The sequence below is a fragment of the Thermobia domestica genome, chromosome 15, assembly GCF_964235325.1.
Source record: "Thermobia domestica chromosome 15, izTheDome1.hap1.1, whole genome shotgun sequence".
Taxonomy (NCBI): domain Eukaryota; kingdom Metazoa; phylum Arthropoda; class Insecta; order Zygentoma; family Lepismatidae; genus Thermobia; species Thermobia domestica.
In genome coordinates, this window is record NC_137468.1 from 42928217 (window position 1) to 42949096 (window position 20880).

The following is a 20880-nucleotide window of genomic DNA, read 5'->3' on the forward strand; positions in this document are numbered from 1 at the left end:
TTTGATAACGCATTCGCCCGGTATTTCTTATAATGTTAGTATGTGTATAATCGGCAAAGACATGTATGTGGCAAATTTCATGTCAAAAGAGCAGTAAATAAGAATAAAACGAAAATAAAACTTTCTTGTCCATTTAGAAACATTTTGTTTTACTCATTCTAATTTTCGTATTTATAATTCTTTTCCTGTGAAATTTACCACAAATATACATTTTCCGATTATACACATAGTATCAGTATTAAAAGTACCCTGCAAAATCATTATCAAATTATATTGTTACTAGAAGACAGTTGTAGATAGTGTTGAAAAAAACGGTTTTTTTTCTGTGAAGTTTTTTTTCAATAAAAAAACCGTTCTTTTTCATGTTTTTTTTCAAATGTCTGTTTTTTTTTCTGGCAACTATTATTTATTGATTTATGTTGCATATTATTGAAATAATCAGTAGAACTTGAGTCGAAGCCCTCGTAACTTACAAATCATTTGTTTCTTTGTACCTATACGAGCAAAATTATGTGATTATTCCTTTCGGACCCAGGTCATTTTTGGCGTTTTCCTACATTTTCAGTTAGTGACTTATTGCTCAAAAACCATTCATTCGATTGATACGGTTAAGGCCTTGTTTTTTAGAAAATGGATGTGGCTATTTTTTTGTGTAAGTTACATTGCAGTCATGCTAACGAGTGGGAAATTACTGAGGGAAATGTAGGGGTGAAAATTTACAAAAAATTCCCTAACCAAATTTAATTTCTTTTTGTATCTAGCACCACTGCTGCTATATGGGTTCAAGTCACCTAAAAAAATTCTTTGGTATGTTGACAAGGTACAGTGAAATCCTGAACTCGCTGGCTTCCATTCAAAGAGGGAAAGAAAAAAATTCTCTGTCATCATACACATGAAATTTTGACACTTTTTACGCCTCAGAAGCAAAAATCAACAGATATGTCGGAGCTACAGCTTCTATAATTATCGCATTGAAACTTTTTATTGTGCGTTCTGTAGGGCAAAGAGGAAGTTTTTAGATAGTGGTACGTTTGTTTCAATGTGGCTAGCAAGAGGGTAATAATACAGGGGAAAAGAGAAATTTTCCGAATTTTTCACCTGAAATCGGGATTAATTGTATTGGCTGGAAACACTGCCATCATCCAGACGAAAACTATCTGAAAATAAGCCCTAGTACTCCAAGAATATATCCTACAAGTATCATGGCAATATCTAACAAAGTAAGCATAATTTTTTTAAAAAATATATCTCATTCTACCTCAGGAATTTACCATTATCTTACCATTTCCAGAACAGTTTATTATAAACCTCAATTGTACTTCCCCTAATTATTCTAGTGAAACTTTTTATGGTGCGCTGTGTAGGCTAAGGACGAGGCTTTTCAGACACTGGTACATTTGTTCGAAAGTAGCCAACAAGAGGGAAAATAATAGAAAAAAGGGAATTTTTTCCAAAATTTGACCCTAAAATCTGGAATTAAAATTTTCTGTAGCTGGCAACACTGCTATCAGACGCACACAAACTATCTTAAAATAAATTTTGTTATCCCTCTAATATATCCTACAAGTATTGTGACGATATCTAATAAAGTAAGCATGTCAATAAAAATATCTCATTCTATCTTAAAAAAATCACGTTATTTTTCCAATTAGAGAACAAAGTCTACTGTAAACCTCAACTGTACTTCCCCTAATTATTCTATTGAAACTTTCTATAGTGCGTTGTGTAGGGCAAAGACGATACTTTTAGATACTGGTACGTTTGTTCCTATATAGCCAACAAAAGGGAAATAATAGACAGAAAACACATAATTTTCCCAAAATTTCCCCCTAAAATCTGGAATTAAAAATTTTCTGTAGCTGGTAATATGCTACCAGACAGACGCAAACTATCTTAAATTAAACATTGGCACACCACTAATATATACTACAAGTATTATGGCGATATTTAACGAACAAAGCTTCTAATTACCAAAAATATATTACGGTAAACAGAAAAATAGGAAAAAATTAGAGAAATCAAGGGTTAGAACCTAATACGAATTTTTCGTGCGCCCCCTAATTACCCCATTGTAACGATCTGTACTTGCGTTTGGTAAGTAAGGACAAATGTTCGATTGGCGTAAGTTGACTTGCACTCGGACGTATAGGTACGGATTTATAAACAAAAATTTCGAATTTTCTGCCCAAATTTAGGGAAATTTTAATTTCCCTAACTGGTAACACTGCACGCAGGCCAGTCCAATTGATGTCAACAGTTAGGTATGCATCCGAGGTATCTACCTGGCAAGCCTTAAGGAGGTCTTTCTACAACGAAGGAAGCTACAGAAAAAAAAGAAGTAAAGGAAATTCGAAATTAGAAAATTCTCTAATTTTTGACTGGGGTGAAATTTGAGAAGGAAATTTGACACCAGAAGAAAAAGAAATTAATATGATAAATTATGGTCCAACCATATTTGGCAAGAATAATATCCCGATATCTTAATTAGTGTCCACACAGGAGCGGATTAAAAGTGACACACCCGTGTGTGCCACTTTGGCCAACTGGGCCACCGAGTGTACATTTGATTACATTTTTTGACTACTAATCCGTGTTGTTGTGGTTGTAGTTATAGTCTCGACTAATAATAATATCGTTGTTGTAAACAATAACTTTATAAGGAAAATTTTCTCTCTTTTTTACATCTTAGTTCCAACACTGTTGGTGAGAAATGCAGGGTGTTTCAAAATGAATATCGGGGTTTTAAGTCTTCGTAGTACTTATTACATTTTACGTACAATTATAAGCAATGCATCAAGTAAAAGAGCACCTCAAACAGTCTTTGCTACAAGTGTTCGATATGAGATTCATTCGTCACACGACACACATCTAGTCGATAGGCGAGAAAGGCCCATAAACTTTCCGCCATATGGCACAAAACACATTCAATTTAGGGGAGTCTCGTTTCAACTGTACCATCTCCTGAGGATTTGCTGACTGCCAGGTACAAACATTGTGAGTGTTCACATTAGCTCTTAGGTGGAATGTCGATTTATCACTGAAGACGACACGATCCAGAAAATCTTCATTGTTATGCAGCAATATTTCACTTGCGAAATTGGCACATAAACCGTAGTCTGTAGGCTTTAGACCTGTAGCAGCTGCAAACGATAAGGACGTAGTTGCAAGCGTCTCCTTAATATTCTTCACACAGACGGTTGCACTGTAACTACAGATTCAGTCTTTATTAAAACACAAAAAGCTTTCTGCTCTGTAGTCTTCACCTTTGCTATTTGCTCTTTCTAACCGCAGACAGAAGAAACAATGCATGTTATGCCTGCGTACAAAACTGTTTGAGTTGCTCTTTCATTTGATATAATATTTATAATTGTAAGTTAATTGTGATAGATACTACAAAGTTTCAAAACCCTCATATTAATTTTGAAACACCCTGCATTACTTCAAATTGTGTCATCCTATATTCATGTTTTGTATAAACATATCATAAGAGCCGACCCTAGGCAATTTGTCGCCCCGTGCAATGGTATAATTTGCCGCCTCCAGCATGAACAACGAAGGGGAGGGTAAGTGCAGTTGCACTCAGAAAGGCTTAAATACTTACTAAAAACGCAATCCCGTTGTGTCTGTTTTTTCTTTAAATATTAATCTATTATGTTAGTAAAGCAAACACACCTGCTGAGGAAAGATGGTAATCCTTTTTATAGAATTCAATATCGAGCTTCAATCTCAATGTATCAGTTTACAATTCCAGTGCAACTAGCTCTTTCATCTTTATTTCTTGATTTTTCTTCTACATCTGTTAACATTTAAAAAAAACTTGTTTCTATCTTTAATGATAAGGAACTTGTTTCCGACAAAATCAAGACTAGTTTTCATATCAAAACTGTGATAACTTACTAAATGAAACAGATATTCGCTACTATTCGAGAATTGAATTCTTGCATTTGACAACAAGCAAGCAATTTATGCTTGGATTTATTCGACCATTTGCTTTAGCATTGTCCATGTGATCTTAAACTAATGCAACCTAAACATAATGTATGAATGTAGTATTCAAAAAGGTTAGCTTAGTAAATGTAACTACCATCATCGTGAAGTCTGTTTCCAACAAGAAATATCTAATTTAAATAATATACTTATGACAGATTTTTCCGTACCTTCCAAACTTGCCGCTCCACGCAAATGCACGTGTTGCATAAATGGTAGAGCCGGCTCTGCATATCATATATATCTAGTCGACAAATTATTTATATATGATATTTAGAAAAATACTATTAGGCAAATTAGTATTAGTTTTTACCTTTAGACCAGGTATTTGAATTTTATACTGTTCGTGATATTATTTTCGTATTTATTAAAGGCCTGCTTTCACGAAAAAACAAAATTTCATTTCTACTTTTATTTCTTAGTTGATATTGATGAAAACTGCTGAAACCCGAATTGTTAGTAGGTATGGTATTCATGTAAATTGTAAAATATTTGCAGCGTATCAGTATCTAGCGTTTAATTTATGTTGCATTTTACGGTGATTACATCTACGTAAAAATATTTCATACTTAAATAGACGTAAGATGCATTACAAATGACTATTTGAAAAAAAAACGAAATTTAGAAAAAAACGAGAGGCAATGTATTTTTTCTAAAAAAAAACGTACATTTCTGAAAAAATACGAACGGTTTCTTTTTTCTATTTACAACACTAGTTATAGATATGCGACAATCATTTTGGACATGAGTGTACATATCAATCTGGGACATTTTATTATGATCATGCAGTGAGAAGTGTTATACTAGGGCTGCTAGTACGTACGTGTAGGGTTGCCAACTGGCCGGTTTTTCACCGGCCTGGCCGGAAGTATTGATGTTATTTTGATTAAAGCCGGTGACCGGCAATAACTTCTTACCAGCCCCTTTATAACCGTTTTTTCCAAACTTTATCTAATTCAAAATATAGGTTTAAAAAGTAACTTTCATTCTGTAAATCTAAAACTGTCAACATTCACCATCTAACAACGATTAATATATTTTGTTCATCTGTTTAGATAATTTTAAAGAGATGACCTGTATCAGGGAAAATTTCAAATTTACTTGTAAGGAATTTTATACATTTATTGAGGGTGAAAAAGGACTTAAAGCAATTTCCTGTAGTTGAAGTTTAAAGAATAAATTTCATTTTCCAAATCCAAAATTATTACGTAAAGATTAATATATTTTAGTTCATCTGTTTCGATATTTTTTTTAAAATAGCAGTTACTGGTAAATATAATAAAGTGATCAATGCCGATTTCACTTTCTCATTTATAACACAATGTATCTATTACCGCCCTTTCACATTATCCGGCGATTTGCCGGATCCGTTTCCGGCGAATTGCCGGACAAGGTAGACAGACATTGCAAGCAATGAAGCTCTTCACATATGTGCGGCGGTCGCCGGACATTTATCCGGTGAGCAAAAACAGCCGGATCTTCCTGCTAGAATCCGGCGCGGCAAATCGCCGTGTATAGCCAAGCGGGACATTACAAGGAATGAAGCTCTTCACATACACGCGGCAAACTGCCGGATGAGTGTTGGGGAAGGAAGCAAGTATTGCCAGGAAAGAGCAGAGAGTGGCTGCGATAATATGGATGCGTGTGTTTTACGTATATACAGTATGTATATGTGTGTGTCGAGTGTGTGTGTGTGTATGTGGTTATGTTCTAGCTCAGTACACCTAGAGTAATTTTAACCGAACTTGTTACCTACACTATATGGGAAAAGATGACATGTGAAAATAATCGAAAACGACCGATACTACCGGAGTGTCGAATCCATTAGTCGTTGATTAGAGTCCAAATCAATATAAATTATTTTGTCTATGTAATAGAAGACTGGGAGAAATAAATGTCCGGGTAGCACTGGACAAATGAGCTTGTAATTCTATAAATTTGTGGGGCCCCAAAATTGAAATATACACTATCAAATATTTCAGCAAAATTATATATTTAGTAATAATACCTTTATGTACTTTCGGAAAGCAAGAGAGAATTCATGATATTATATTTGATAAATATACCGTACCTTATATATTTTATAATTATCGTTAACACTTTTATGGTTGTAATTTCTTGAATAGTCCTTTGAATACAGAAACTAGAGCAGTGCTTTAAAGAGACTTGAGTCAATAGGCGGAACGCTTAAAATAAAAGAATAAACCCGAAATACTATAATAATACTATAATAATAATAATAATAGTACTATAATAATAATAATAATAATAAATAATAATAATAATAATAATAATAATAATAATAATAATAATAATAATGCCTACAGATTAGCCTTGGGCTCAGTGGTTGTGTTGACTTGGGATTCTGGCAGTGGCTGATCTAGCCCGAGGCCGGGGGGCCTAGGACCCCAGTTTTCAGGGTGACAAAAAAAGCTATTATTTATATATTTTTGAAACTTTCTTGTAAATTCATGATATACTTCTCATAGTCTGGGGTCTGGTAGCCTCCCAGTTTTTACCTTCTAGATCCGCCACTGGATTCTGGGATAGATCTCAACCACCGACTATCCTGAAAGGACTTTATCCTGGTTTTCACAACAGGTGAATACCGGGATCGTATTTTAAATATCCAGAACCTGGCCGCTCTTTTACTCAAGTCTATCGATTGAGGAAACAGTATAGAAAAATCTCCTTCAAGTAAACACCTCTCTGAAAAAGGGTGAACCCATATGTGTCTGACTTTTTTTCTATCTATCTTAACAAGGCGAGTAGACACATTTTGCATCTGTCAATTGCAACCACCATAATACGACAAGAGTCACAAGGTTTTGTTTCTTCAGTTGCACAGCAACCCTGCTCGGATATTTTTCATCCACGGCAAAACGCCGGATAATATGAAAGGGTACACTTTTCATCCGGCAAACTGCCGGAAACGGATACGGCAAATCGCCGGATAATATGAAAGAAGCCTTAATCTTATTAGTGAATGTACTAAGGATATGCAGAATACAAGTGCTAATGCACTTTTGTTCACAACGGTACCGTACATTTACTTCCCATCGATGGGCGCGAACAGAGATACTTCACACTTAGATTTATATCATAGGGATTTTTGAGGAGGTGCCAGTTTTTTTCTTTATTTATTTTCCAGAGTAGGCAACCCTACGTACGCGACTTACTCCTCATTATAACTTGAACGGATTCAATTTTTATTTATTTATTTATTTATTTTGCAATAGATAGAGCGATTATCTTGGCTAAGTTCTTTAATTGAGTCAATATGCTAAAATTTTAACGTATAAATGGTACTTCAATGGTGGTTATCTAAAGTTCATATTCTATCCGTGTGATTTTTAAAATTTTTTTTTTTTTTGTTTTGGATAGACAGCACAAACAAACCAAGTTCGTTAATTTAGTCATTTTTTAAACATCTTAACGGATAATGGCGACTAACGATCGCTATCTATATCTCATACTATGACGGTATTAACGTTATATACCCCATTGAACTTTTTATTTCCCTTCGTATATGCCTAGGTACAGTTAAAAGTCTTAGAACCGAACGTTTGCCAGACGGAATTCTTAAGTACATCTAGGATATTCAAAGAATACATATTGCTGGAAGAACTCCTAGGAGTGTCAAGTGAACATACATATATCTGTTGCGTGAGCTCCATATAAGAAAAGAAAGGAAACGAAGTTTTAATTCGTTTAACTTCACTGGTTGTATCAAATGCTATTATAACTATTGTCTCAGTTGCTGTTCATCGAAGCTTGTAGAAGGTAAAAATGAGAATTTCCCTATGTTAAGGTGGATCACTAGATGTTCTCGGTGCTATGCTAAAAGCTGCTTGAATAATTCGGCGTTGCCAGGTAGTGTCGAGTGTTTACTGGTGTCAGATAATAAAGGAAGTAATAATGGAATTCTGCTTGGATATTTACTTGAGAAATTAGTTTTGAACCCTTGCAGCAATTCACAGCTAAGTTCAGCTTCTCGAACTGTAACGCTAGAATCCAGGAATTAAACGTACAAATTTGGCAACAACGCATTATGGGTTTTCCGTGCAAGTTTCTTCTCAAAATCTATTTCCTTAAATGTAAATTATTATTTAAATAAAATATGAAACATAACACGAAAAACGGTTAAACAATATATATATATATATATATATATATATATATATATATATATATATATATATATATATATAATTTCGCAGTAGCGGTTCGTAGTCTGTAGAAGCACCGGTTGCAATGTTGCAATATCAAAGGTATGTAGTTACGCGTAAGTGTTCCCCTCCCCCCGCATTCTTGAGTCTTATCCAAAAAATATTCAGGAAATATGAAGGGGGAAGTCCTTATAAGCTCCATTTGTATATTTATTGATTAAAGTGTATTCTCTAATATTGATTTAATATACGTTATTTCTTTTTTTTTTTTTTAAAAAATACAACCACTGTCAATGTACGTTTATACACTATTTATATACAAAGTTTCTACGTCCATGTTATTGAACAATAGATAAATCGAATATATAGCATGTGCTGTAAACCATAAATGATATCGTTAACCCAAAAAGAAGGAAGAAAATTGCATATATTCATACACACAGTTAAACAAAATTACTTAATTAAGTAAACTATGCATTATTTTAAAATGGAAGGTCTTTCTTCATTCTTTTTCGAGCTTCAAAATTGTCTGACTTCATTGAAATTTGAAATGCTGCTCGCCAAGTTTTTCTGAATAGAAAGCATCGTCACTGCAAATATTTTCCGCTTTATTTTCTTTAAGGTACAGAAACACATCTCTCCTCCGAGAATATGCATTTTGTTAGCATTTCTTTGTATGAATATAAGGGGCAAAAAGTTCATTTTCGCTAACTACGTATTTTTGTCTGCTGTTCTGTTATAAAGAGGCATGAAATATAAGGTTTTTTCCTTCGCAAATGAAAAAGAAAAAATATTTTAACTTTCCAGCAAGTTAGGCTAAAGAAGACAGATGAGTATTGAAAGTGAATAATTTGAGATTAATTTTTTATGCTCTCCGCCGGAAATCGAACACGGTATCATGTGCACGAGCGACACACAGCTAGGAACTAAACCAGTGGTAAGACATTCTCTTCTTCGAGTCTCGATCGCCCCCTCTTCTGCTTATATTTCCATCCACCAGCATCTTTTGCACCGGTCGTGGCCCTTACCGTTGGTCAACGCCAAGAATGAACTCCTCGATTTCTTATGTAATTGACTGTACCCGACTAGGGACATTACAAATTGAATCGCTACGCTTATAAATTGGCGATTCCCTCGCAGATAGGTATGGGGTTGAATCGATACTTCTTATAATACATGTGAGCCAAGTTTTGAATTAAGTTTTTTGCAATAGATATCTAGTGATTATCTACGCCGAGTTCATTAATGGAGTTAATGCTTTAATATCTTAATGGCTAATGATGACTAACGCTGTCTCATCTATATTTCGTACAAGGAAATATTTCGAATGTATCTTTTTGCCTTCTTTACCAGAGTTACAGTGGGTTTATTAAACTATCTCAATTATGACACTTGCGATATTTGTGGCATAATCAAGCGATCGCTCATTGGATATGAAAATAATCGAGTGAATTGCTTGAGTAATTCGCTCAGTCTTCTGGATCACGCAATAATCAGGGATGTTTGAATAGGAATAATGAATCACTCCACTCGCTCAGCCTACGCGCTTTCTCACTGGGACACTTTCGTCGGTGCAAAATCACCAGTACTGAGTCGTGCTGAACCTGATCTACGCATGCTGAGTCGTACGTGTTTGTTCCACATAGGCGCTTTCGCACTGGGACTGCAGCCTGGGTTGACCTGAGTAGTCATGTTTTCGTATCCTTTGTCTGTGGTCTGTATATTCTTTGTTTGTGCTTTCGTCAGTGTGAAAACATCAGTGCTCAATCAGACCTGTGCGTACCGAGTCGTGCCTTGTTGGACCCACTATGTATATGTAGAACAATTGTAGAACAAGTTATTTGGTTGTAATGTAGATTATTTATGGCAAAGATAAAAAATTGACAGCAGTATGGTAAATTTGAAAACACGGAGAAACGCACAAGCCAATATCTCAAACCGTACATTTGTAAACCGTACATTCCCAGCTCTTACCATCTCTCTGATTCCCTCTTTCAGAACACCCAACACACCTGAGTACATCATTTTTGTCAGATTTAGGAGGTAATTTGTCTGAGAAGTGCCTACATGTCAGTCGCTCTATCTTCCAAGATCTACTTGGTTGGGCAAACTCATCACTACTGAACATGCCACACACTTCCTGCTAAAACAGAGATCAATTCTTGCACTCCCTACAGTAGGAGGCTAGGATCGGCGCTTTTGTCTATGACTAAAAGTGCCCACATCTATACGTAAATAATATTTTAGATTTGATTGGAAATTTGTGTTAGCACAGAATAGGATTTTGAATGTAGTGTCCCAAAGTTGACTATGATGATAATTCTTTGCAAGATATGATTATGTAGATGAGTACATTGATTCTTTTGAATAGTGTGTGGCACCTCTTCAAATTTTGAGACGGACACACCCTTAAATTTTGGAAATCGGCATAACTAAAAATTGGTACATGATTTCTAAGTATATTGGCATAACAAAATTGGTAACTGATTTCTAAGAATAACGGATATACTTACGTTAAGTTTGGATGGTTCGTATTTTTCCTTCTATAGGTAAAAAATAAAATAAAAGTCAAATTTAGGAAGTCTATGACCTAATTTATCGTCTAAGATGGGGTTTTATCATAATATATATGAGCTGATACAGGCACGTAGCTAGGATTTCGTGAAGGGGGCGTCCGTCACATGAAATACTGTGGTCATCACACCAGGGGCTCGACCATTCTAAACTATTTTACTGACAACATATATTGGTTGGTTTAGCCAGGATTTCGTAACGGGAGGGGGGCGTGACATGAAATTCTGAAGGCCCAGGAGCTCGACCAATCTAAACTACTTTACTATCAACATGTATTGTTTTGTTATTACAATAAAATGAGGATATGTTGGTAAGTATTTTAATAACAAACTATGAAAAAATTTCGAGTAAAATAAAAAATGTATTGAAAAAGATTTTACAATATTTACGTCCTTCCTCTGTTCATTAAAATATAGCAATTTTCCTTTCATTATGACCTCAACTATTACAAAAAGTACATATTCACTATTAAAAAAGCACATACTCAATAATGTCTTGTAAATTATTTTACAATATCTGTTTCTTTCTCTGTTGAATCAGATGTTAATGGAACTTTCTTTCTACATAATTTTTTGTTTTTAATCTATTATTCCATCAACAACTGTCTGTTCCAAATGACGGGTTAAAGGAGTAGTAGAAAATTGTTTCGAAATAACATGTTTGACACTGCAAGGATGCGATGACGAAAAATTATGATTAAAAATGTCCACGCTGTTACACAACGGCACTATGCTTTCGGAAACTTGAAATCTCCCTGACTAGTAGCAGAAACTCTGAGAATTCCGCAACTTTTCTAGAAATTTCAATTCCCTGAATCTTCCAGGATATCTCGCTCACCTCGCCACCATGTATTGCAAGTAATACAAATCTCCTCATAAGAAAGAGTAACCAAAAGCTTCCTGTAGTTTTTAATTTTTAACGCTAATCCTTCTTTTCCTCATTTCATTTTGTTTTATCCTTCCTTAATTTTTTCATTTCTGGTCTCGAAGGGGGGGCCCGGACCCCCGGATTCCCCTTGGCTACGTGCCTGGCTGATACAGGATATCATTTTGGTTCATTGGACATGAGTATCTTGATAGTTCTTTTTAGGTTTTGGGAGGGGCACATTCGTTCACCTCTCAAATTTAGGAATTGTCAAAAAATAAGAAATTGCATTTGTTCTGTAGAACGGGTAAATTTGGTTGTTCACGTTGATCTTTTGCATGGATAAAGCATTGCCAAAATTTAAATTTTGCTTATTTTAACATCTAAGATGAGTGACTTTTATATCATATGATCGTATGGATGAATATAGAACATAGTGCAAGATCAATAGTGGAAAATATCTTTGCTGAAACTTGAGATAATTTTGTTTGAACATGATCGGGTGATCCCCACCTCTAACTCCAAATTTTGGCCTTGAAACCTGATAGGAAATTATTAAAACAAAACTAACTTATATGCAGCAACAATTTCCCACTTTGAACCTTAGGTTTTTTAGTCATGACTTGTAGTCCAAGATCACAGATATAGTCAAATAGTTGATAGCTGCTGATTTGTGAATTGAATAGTTGGAAACCGTTTATTTATTAATCGAATAGTTTAAAACCGAATAAAATTTGACGGTTAACTCGGAAAGCTTATTACAATATTTGTGCTTGTCAATTATTTTGCTAAGGAGTGTAATTGAGCTGTTAATTGAGTGTAGTTGAAAGTTTCTCTAGTATCTGATAGGTCATTATTAAAACCAATTGATATTTGAACTTCATTACAACTCATAGTATATCATTAGTGAAAAGTTATCTATAGTGTAATTTGATTGGCTGAACATTTTGAAAAGTTTCTGAAAGTTTTTTCAGTTATTTTTAGTACAGCTTTAAAATTTATTTTATTTGAATGTATTTGTTTGAAAATTTATCAGGTTTGAAAATTTTACCCTAATTAAAGATTTTTTGAAAGTTTTTTATTACATTTTTCAGTTTTAAAAATTTTGAATTCAAAGTTTTGAAAAATGTATCACTTTCAAATTTTAATTTGAAATGTAAGCTTTTAAAAACTTTTGTTCAAAAATTTTAGCATTGTTTTTAAATTTGGTTTTAATACCTTTGTTCAAAGATTTTTTGGAAATTTTTTTGCACCCACTGAAATATTTTTAAAAATATTTGATTGAATGTTTAGTTTGAAAATTTTGCATTTGTTGAAAAGTTTTTGAATATTTTATTTAGAAGCTTTAGTTTGAAAATGTTATTTCTTTCGCTAGCTGAAACTTTGTAACTTAGTGAAACAAAATACAAGTCGAAAAAAAAGAATCGAAATTGTTAGAACAGAAATATCTGAGAACATTATATACAAGAATTGCATCGTTATGATGCAATCGTATATGTCAGAACAGTTTTATGCAACGTCAGCAGATTTGAATTACATTTCGTTTCTTATTGCTTTTAATTCCTTGGGGTTGTACTTGAAATAAAAGAAAACACAACTGAAATTATAACTTATTTTTACCTCTTATAAACACACTATTTAATTGTTTGTTAACCACAAATTTCTTATTGAACACAATGGATTTGGATATTTGTTATAGTTTATTTTGTACTTCTTGCACCAAGTTTTCTTTACAGTATAATTTGATTTCAAATTGAAGTTTTGTGAAGGCATGGCAATATCTACAGTAGGAAATCAATGTCTGTATTGTTACAAATAAACTATCAATACATGCGTATATCTACGAACGATGACGACAGGCTTCACCCAGTCTTCATAAATGTTGAACGAGATGCATAACACATTTTAAAAAATATATTTATTTTTAAAAAAATACATTTGTTACGCAACCTAATTCAACAGAATGTTTTACATACTGCAGTGCACTTGCAAATTTGTTCCATTCAGTTTGTGATAGGTACACATTAATTTGTTGTACGTACATTGTACTTTCCTTTCATAGATGCATCATTTCACGCCAAGTATTGTGTCGTGTTGATGTAAAATCCGTCATCGTGGCCAATGCATACAAATAGATTCACTAAGCATTTTTCAACTTTAACATCTAATGGTATTTCAGGCTTTGGCATACTAAATCTGAATTGGTTGCATCTTCCAACAAGTCCTTTGTAAAATAAGTATACTGTACTGATATTTAAGAAACTTAATAGTTCCTGGTGTTTTTCAAATTCCATAGATAGATATCTTGGAGGCAAAATAACAATTTTATCACCTTCCAGAATCACAAGTAATCTGGATCCAGACTTCGTAGAAATAACTTGACTGGGTATAATTTTATGAGATGTAATCTGATGTGAAGCAGAAATCTTGATAAATTGTTTTAGCACATGACGTGTTCAGAAACAAAAACTCATTATGACGTTGTGACAGATACTACTTTGAACACGATATATATATATATATATATATATATATATATATATATATATATATATATATATATATATATATATATATATATATTGTGCCGGTGCTGTGCCATCAGTTGTAGCTCAGAATAATCTCTAAAAATATTCACAGAATATTGTAGCAATTGGGGATGGAACTGATGGACAACACGGTACTTAACAACTAAATTATGATTGAATTTAAATGAAATTCAAATGTTTCAATTTTGAAGATGACTAGTATGGAAAAGGTGAGAGAGAGAAATTGGTTATGATTAAAAGAGAAAGGATTAGCACTAGCCTGATAGATCCGTCGAGACTGGCGTCATCCTGGTCATCTTCCACGATGAATGTTTTCCCTTGGAGCAGCGTGGATAGCTGGAGACAGTCAACACCTGGACCTCTATCCTGATGATCTGCAACGGGCGCCGAGTTTTCTCGTCTTCGTGCGTTTCCAATGATGTTCTCCAACACCTTCATTCTACTCGTCTGCTGAAGCTTGATGAGTCTGTGGTGATAAACCAACAGAATGGTACTCTTGACTATGGAGCTGGTTATTCTCCAACGGTGCGATCCGCTTCTCTCGTCGATCCTGCACCAATCCTAATTGTGTGTCGAATACCCCCTGTTGTTGTGTTCCTCGTGGTTTTAATCAACTCAAGAATGATGACCTAAGAGTCCAATGAATCGGGAAGTTTCAGGCTATGCTTGAAGGTATGCGGAAGGGAAAGAAGGAAGCTAGTCGAGTTTATTTAACAAATATGCATTTACAGCAGGTGTCTGAGAATGTACAGTTCTAGTCAAAGCTTTCTTTCAGTGAGTTTTGTGTTTCTTTCGTTAATAATGTAATTTAATAAAATAATCGAATTTAATGAATTAAATTCACAGTTACTTCTAATACACAGTCACTTCATTTCCAATACACAGTTACTTCACAATAAACATATATATGACATGATTAAAAGATGTTAAACTGAAAACATTTTGTTTTCTTTTTATTTTAGGAATAAACAATGGTGTTAGAGGAGTACAAAGATATTGTGGGCACTTCAGCCAGTATCAGTACAATGTTCCATTTTTTATCCGGAGCGTAAGTATTGTAGATTCATAGTTTACTCTCCTTCAAAGAATAATCTGGAAAATCATTTATGATCTTTTTATACAGAGTGCGAATTGCAAGTGTAATATTAGGAATGTTAATTTCCCTCTAAACTGATGAAGAAATTGCTGCTTTGTTGAGGGGACATAAATGTGGGACTTTTAATAAATGTGTTCCGACATGAATCTGTGGGACTTTTAAAATGTCCCGACTTCTGTGTTTATTAATGAAGTTGATTATTATTGTTGTTGTATTTTACAACGGCGTTACAAAGGAAGGTAATAGCCTTTCTCCATACAAAATCTGAAATCTTATGAACTTGGGACTTTCAATTTCCCCAGTTGATGAAATTCTGTATACAGTACTGAGTTTTTAGTTTTCATCATTATACAGAACATTCAAAATAAGAGGAAACCTCACAATGTCAGGCAGTTATTTAATATATACACTTATACATACCATTTAATTGGTCATATCTTGTACTACATTATATATAATGACTTATATTGTCTCACTTTTTATCAGATAAATATGATAGCTGTTTACTAGGAATACTTATATTACAAAGAAAGAACCGTTTCTCCCTCTCCCCCTCTCTCTCAATTAACTTCATGAAGTTCCTACATTATGCTATGCCTCTCGACGGAAGGGGTTGCACATTTCAGTATATGCAAAGTTCCACATTGGAGTTACATTCATTTAAGGCTCAAATAAAACACTCTACGTTTAATTTAAATGGATTGCAAATCTTAGTAAGCTTCTAAGAAAACACATCACAGTATTTCGGAAAATTGTACGTGAAAACTAAATCATACTCGCTCAAATACATTTTCCTCACAGCCCTATTCTTAGAATGATACAAATTCGCTTCTGTTGATATTTTTAATTACGGGAAGTGACAAGTGTCACGTGTACATCACGTGAAGGAATTTGGTTTGTGTGGCGTGTGATATTTTCTCAATCAATTTTGAAACCAGAAGTGTTAGTAGATTTTTACCATTCCCAGTTTTAGTAGAGAAATTATAAGAGAGATAAAATATAGTCCTGGCACGCTTAATTGATTGCGAAAGCTCGTTTCTCGTTATCGATTACTGTTTTTTTCTATACCGATCAACGTTAAAACTAGAAATGGTTGATTTCTACCACTTCCGGTTTGAATAGAAGGTTGAGAGGACGGTAGTGTCTATTTTTAGAACGCTAAATCGATTTTAAAAAACTGGTTCACGCTATCATATAGTTTTTGCTCTATGTAGAGCAATATTGAAAGCGGAAGTTGTAGTGGATTTGTCACTTCCAGTTTTAGTAGAGAGTTAAGGATGACGATGAAATATATTCTTGAGACGCATAACCGATTGCAGGACGCCACTTCTCGCTATCTATTTTCGTTTTTGCTCTATAGTGATCAACGTTAAAGCCGAAACTAGTTGATTTCTACCACTTCCAGTTTAAATATAAACTATCGAGGAACTCGATTCCTAACTTTTTACCCTGTACATCCTGGACAAAATTGATGGGTGACCCATTAGTTGTTCTTTAGATTTTTTGTTTCCAAGACAGACGGACACACATTTTATTGTTTCACGAAGAGACGGGATAAATATAACAGATGTTTGGTCAAGTTGGTCTACCAAAAATCCAAACTTCTTAGGAATGAATGAGAAAACTATTGTCGTATGTACAAAGCAGTACTCACATCGATTATATTATGTTCCATCAGTTGCTTGTACGACAAAATATGGTAATTTTGGAAGTGCGGTGCTTTATTTGTAGTATTTTCTTGTCATCTAAACCAACACACATACTTACTTAATTACATACTTAATCTTATCTGGTTTAACAAAAACTGATCACACTTAGTAAAACTGATAATTCTGACCCTGAATTTATATAAAATTAATTCTACCCAACTGCGAAGTTCGATTTTTAAGAACTTCAAAAATCATCGGAATTGTAATCGTATAGCGTGTCCATGAAAATACTACCATGCTTTAGAATGGTATTACATCGCTTTGGATAATAAATAGTATTTAAATGAAATTGGCCACATATCAAAGAAAAACTCAAATATTTTTTATTATACCTCATAAACACTGAATGTGGACCCCACGACTGGCGATGCACGTCAAGATGATATTCTCATTCACACCACTCATTCACACCACACACGCTCCAACATACCTGATGAAATAGACTGGATGGCAGCACTGATACGAACTTGCACTTCTTGCAGCTTTTGAGGCAATGGGGGTACATGGACACAATCCTTTACGTAACCCCCATAAAAAGAAGTCACAGAGCACAAGTCAGGCGACCTCGTCGGTCACTTGTAGAAGATATTATCATAATTTCCGGCACATACAATCCATTTTCCTGGAAGCCGCTTATTCTGATGTTCCCAAACATGTAAATGCCAGTGAGGAGGTGCTTCATCTTGTTGGAAAATAAGGTCATTGCTTTCTTCTTCAAATTGTGGAAATAACCAATTAGTGAGCATGTAAATACAAGTGTGCTCACTAGTTAGTGACCACAAAGTAAGCATAAGTGAATTTACTTTTTCTGTTTGATTTCATCCATTATTGACATTGCTATCCATTATTATCCATTGTTGACATACACAAAAATATTTGACTTTTTCTTTCAAATGTGACAATTTAATTTAAATAAGTTCATCCAAAGTAACGGAATAACACTTTAAAATAGGATAGTATTTTTATTGATATATATTGCCTTGCCTCACCTTTTATGTAAGTTACAAAACTCAAAGCTTTTATTAAAATTCTTGTTACGTTTCGGGATAGTAACAGCATCTTCATTGTATTATTCTTCCTTCTTAAAAAAGAAACAATGAAATGTCCATATCTTTACTATACCATTCGGAGTAACAGGAACTCGAATAGCATATAATGGAAGAAACATCCGTAGATTTTTGAAAAGATAGGATAGCTTGACAAAAGTAGTATTACACGTACATTGGCTAAATATAACCATAACTGTTTGCTTTTATGGTATCTGCAAGTTTTCGGACCTCACAGAAAGGAACAGTAAGCTTTTCGTATGATTAAGATAATTTTCTAGTAAACTAACTGCAGGCTGACGTTGTCAGGTATTAAGATAACCATTAAGATGACAGGTGAAAACACATGTTTTTCGCCGGTTCGAATTCCCTTCAGAATGTGTTTTGTCCTTTCGCCATTTACTGTATTCTTGTAATTCTTGATAGCCTTGTTTAGCCTAAAAGGCAGAGATCTGGAATGTTAAAAATAGACAAAAAAAAAAAAAAAAACTAACAGTATAGGCAGTGTTTGAAGTGAAAAACAAAAGATATGGGTGGTATGTTTTATTACGATTTTGACTCGGCATACCAGCTATCTAAAGGTTGAAATACAGTGAGGCTGTGTTGCCTAAAAGATTGCATTTTTTTTATATAATGATTGAAAACTATTGGAGTGCTTCTTTGTAGCTACGGGGGGGGGAGGGACATGGATAGGGTTGTCAATTTCTGAACATGGAAATACCGGACACTCCTGGAGTACGTATAATCTTAAGACTGTAACATCATCACTCGTCAATAACGTGAATAACATGAAAGTGGTTATTTCATGTAAAATTTAATGATTCGGAGTTCGAATTTAATAACTTTACTTGCTTTTGAAGCATTTATTAAACTTCCAGTTTTGGTTCCAGTTTTGGTTAAGTCGACACGTAATTTTTGAACTCTACCATCAATAATACATCGTATTTAAAACAGAAAAGCAAATATAATTATAGTATGCACAAAATATACTTGAAAAATAAGTCTTACAAGCTTGGCTGGGGCTGGTAGTCTCTCATAATGCCTACATAATTTTACTGGACCTGGATGTATTAAAATATATATTTAATTGAAAGATGTAGCTGAGGTTGAAGAAGTTCTATCTGCTTCCTTGAAAATGTAGGGGAGAGGTGGGCAATGGCGATCACCTAAGAAAAATGGGTTATTACGCAGTTTCATTTGCAAAATACATTGAAACAAATTTGTAAATACATACTCCAATCCTTCTACAATAAGCGTGTAAAATAAAAAGAGGATCATTCTTTCAGTTCGGAAACACGATGGAAAAAAACTCAAATTGCTACTTTGGTCGCCATTTCCATCACATGTTGGTAATGGCGATCACAGTACAAGCTTAATAAACACACACAGTTCCATAGGCATTTCTTTTTCTTTTCTTTTTTCTTTCTTCTTTTACTAAACTGCGTCTTCGAAAGACTGAGAAACGTCAACTGAATGTTTTATTGATGATTTTCAAAGACACGTCACATCCAAGTAGTGAGTCCATAGCAGTACAATCAGCATGCACCCACGATCCACAAAGGTTACACCAATACCAAAGTTTCCGCGTTTGACTAAAGTAGGTGTATTACCTATCTTAGGTCTAGCCTCTTATAATTTTTGGTTGGAGAAGTATTCCAAAAGTTTGTTGGGAATGGTGATCACCATGGTAGTAAACCGATCACGTTGATCGGCATTCCCAACATTGCGCCATTTTGAAAATTGAGCTGGTTATACTGTAAAACGTAGTTTTATTTTTTAAATATAACTGTGTCGTGCATTAGACGTAAATATAACTTTTTATGAATCTTAGTAATTTCAAGATCTTACAACCTAAATTGTACCTATCGTGAGTTGAAATATGCAGATTCTTGTAAGAAAATCAACAAAAACAAGTTTCAGCACGCTGTAGACTTCAATCTACTCTGACAACTTCCTCGACAACACACAAGAAACCTTGCTACAAGAGGCAGATGGCAGCACTAGTTTGACTTCTCCTCAGGTCACGCAAGAGGGCAAAGTGGGCTGATCGCTATTCCCAACTGATCGCCATTCCCTTTCTCTCCCCTACTTTTGTTGACCTTTAGCAGTTTTCATAAGTTCAATAAGTTTTTCTAACTTCAACTCTTCAACAAATTCCGCGCATGACAGGTCAATATCAAACGTTTTCCTTTCTTTCTTTCGTCACTTCAAAATAATCTGAATAGTACATAGAATAGGACTAAAAAGAGAAAAAAATTACCAGGCATTTAATGTCCGGTTTTGAAGTCGTACCGGACAAGGAAGTCAAAAGACCGAACTGTCCGGTAAAATACTTGACGGTTGGCAACCCTAGACATCGAGAGACTTTGATCCTCCGCTAACAACTTTCTGAAAAAAATAAATAAAAATAATACCCCTTATGCTGAATTATAGAGAATTGTACACGAGAATGCTAAAAAACCGAATGAGGATATTAACAATTTCCTGCCGGAAAACTCCCGGATCCCCCACTCGACTGTGAGATATTCAAAACCCCAAAAAGTCCGCTGCCCAGCTAAATCCACCCATGCTCAAAACACGGCATTTAGCCTATATGCATTAAGGCAAGAAGACACACACATTAAGAAAGGATTAATTCAAAATATAAACTAGGTGATTTTGTTTTCAAGACACCTCATTTTAAAAGCAGGAAAAAGATTAAAATGTCGGTATGATCAACTTAGAAATTATTTCTACATAAGAAATATTTTTTTTTACGTGCAAAGCTATTTGTCAATTACTGTGTATAAAAATGGATTTATTAAAGGTATTTAGCATCTACTTTCAGTAGTGGCATGTCTTGATCCCTGGAAAACCAGAGGCGATCCGGCATACCACCGCATACCG

At 34.3% G+C, this 20880-nt stretch overlaps 1 protein-coding gene across 2 annotated transcripts in view; it reads left to right on the plus strand.

Annotated features, from left to right (window-relative positions):
* LOC145671008 (sugar transporter SWEET1-like) overlaps window positions 1-20880 on the plus strand; it is a 109125-nt gene that overhangs the window by 58750 nt on the left and 29495 nt on the right. For both annotated transcript variants that reach the window (XM_081739646.1, XM_081739647.1), the window contains exon 2: window positions 15106-15191. In XM_081739646.1, the coding sequence (XP_081595772.1) occupies window positions 15115-15191 (77 nt within the window). In that variant the 5' untranslated portion in view covers window positions 15106-15114. The remainder of the gene's footprint in view (window positions 1-15105; window positions 15192-20880) is intronic.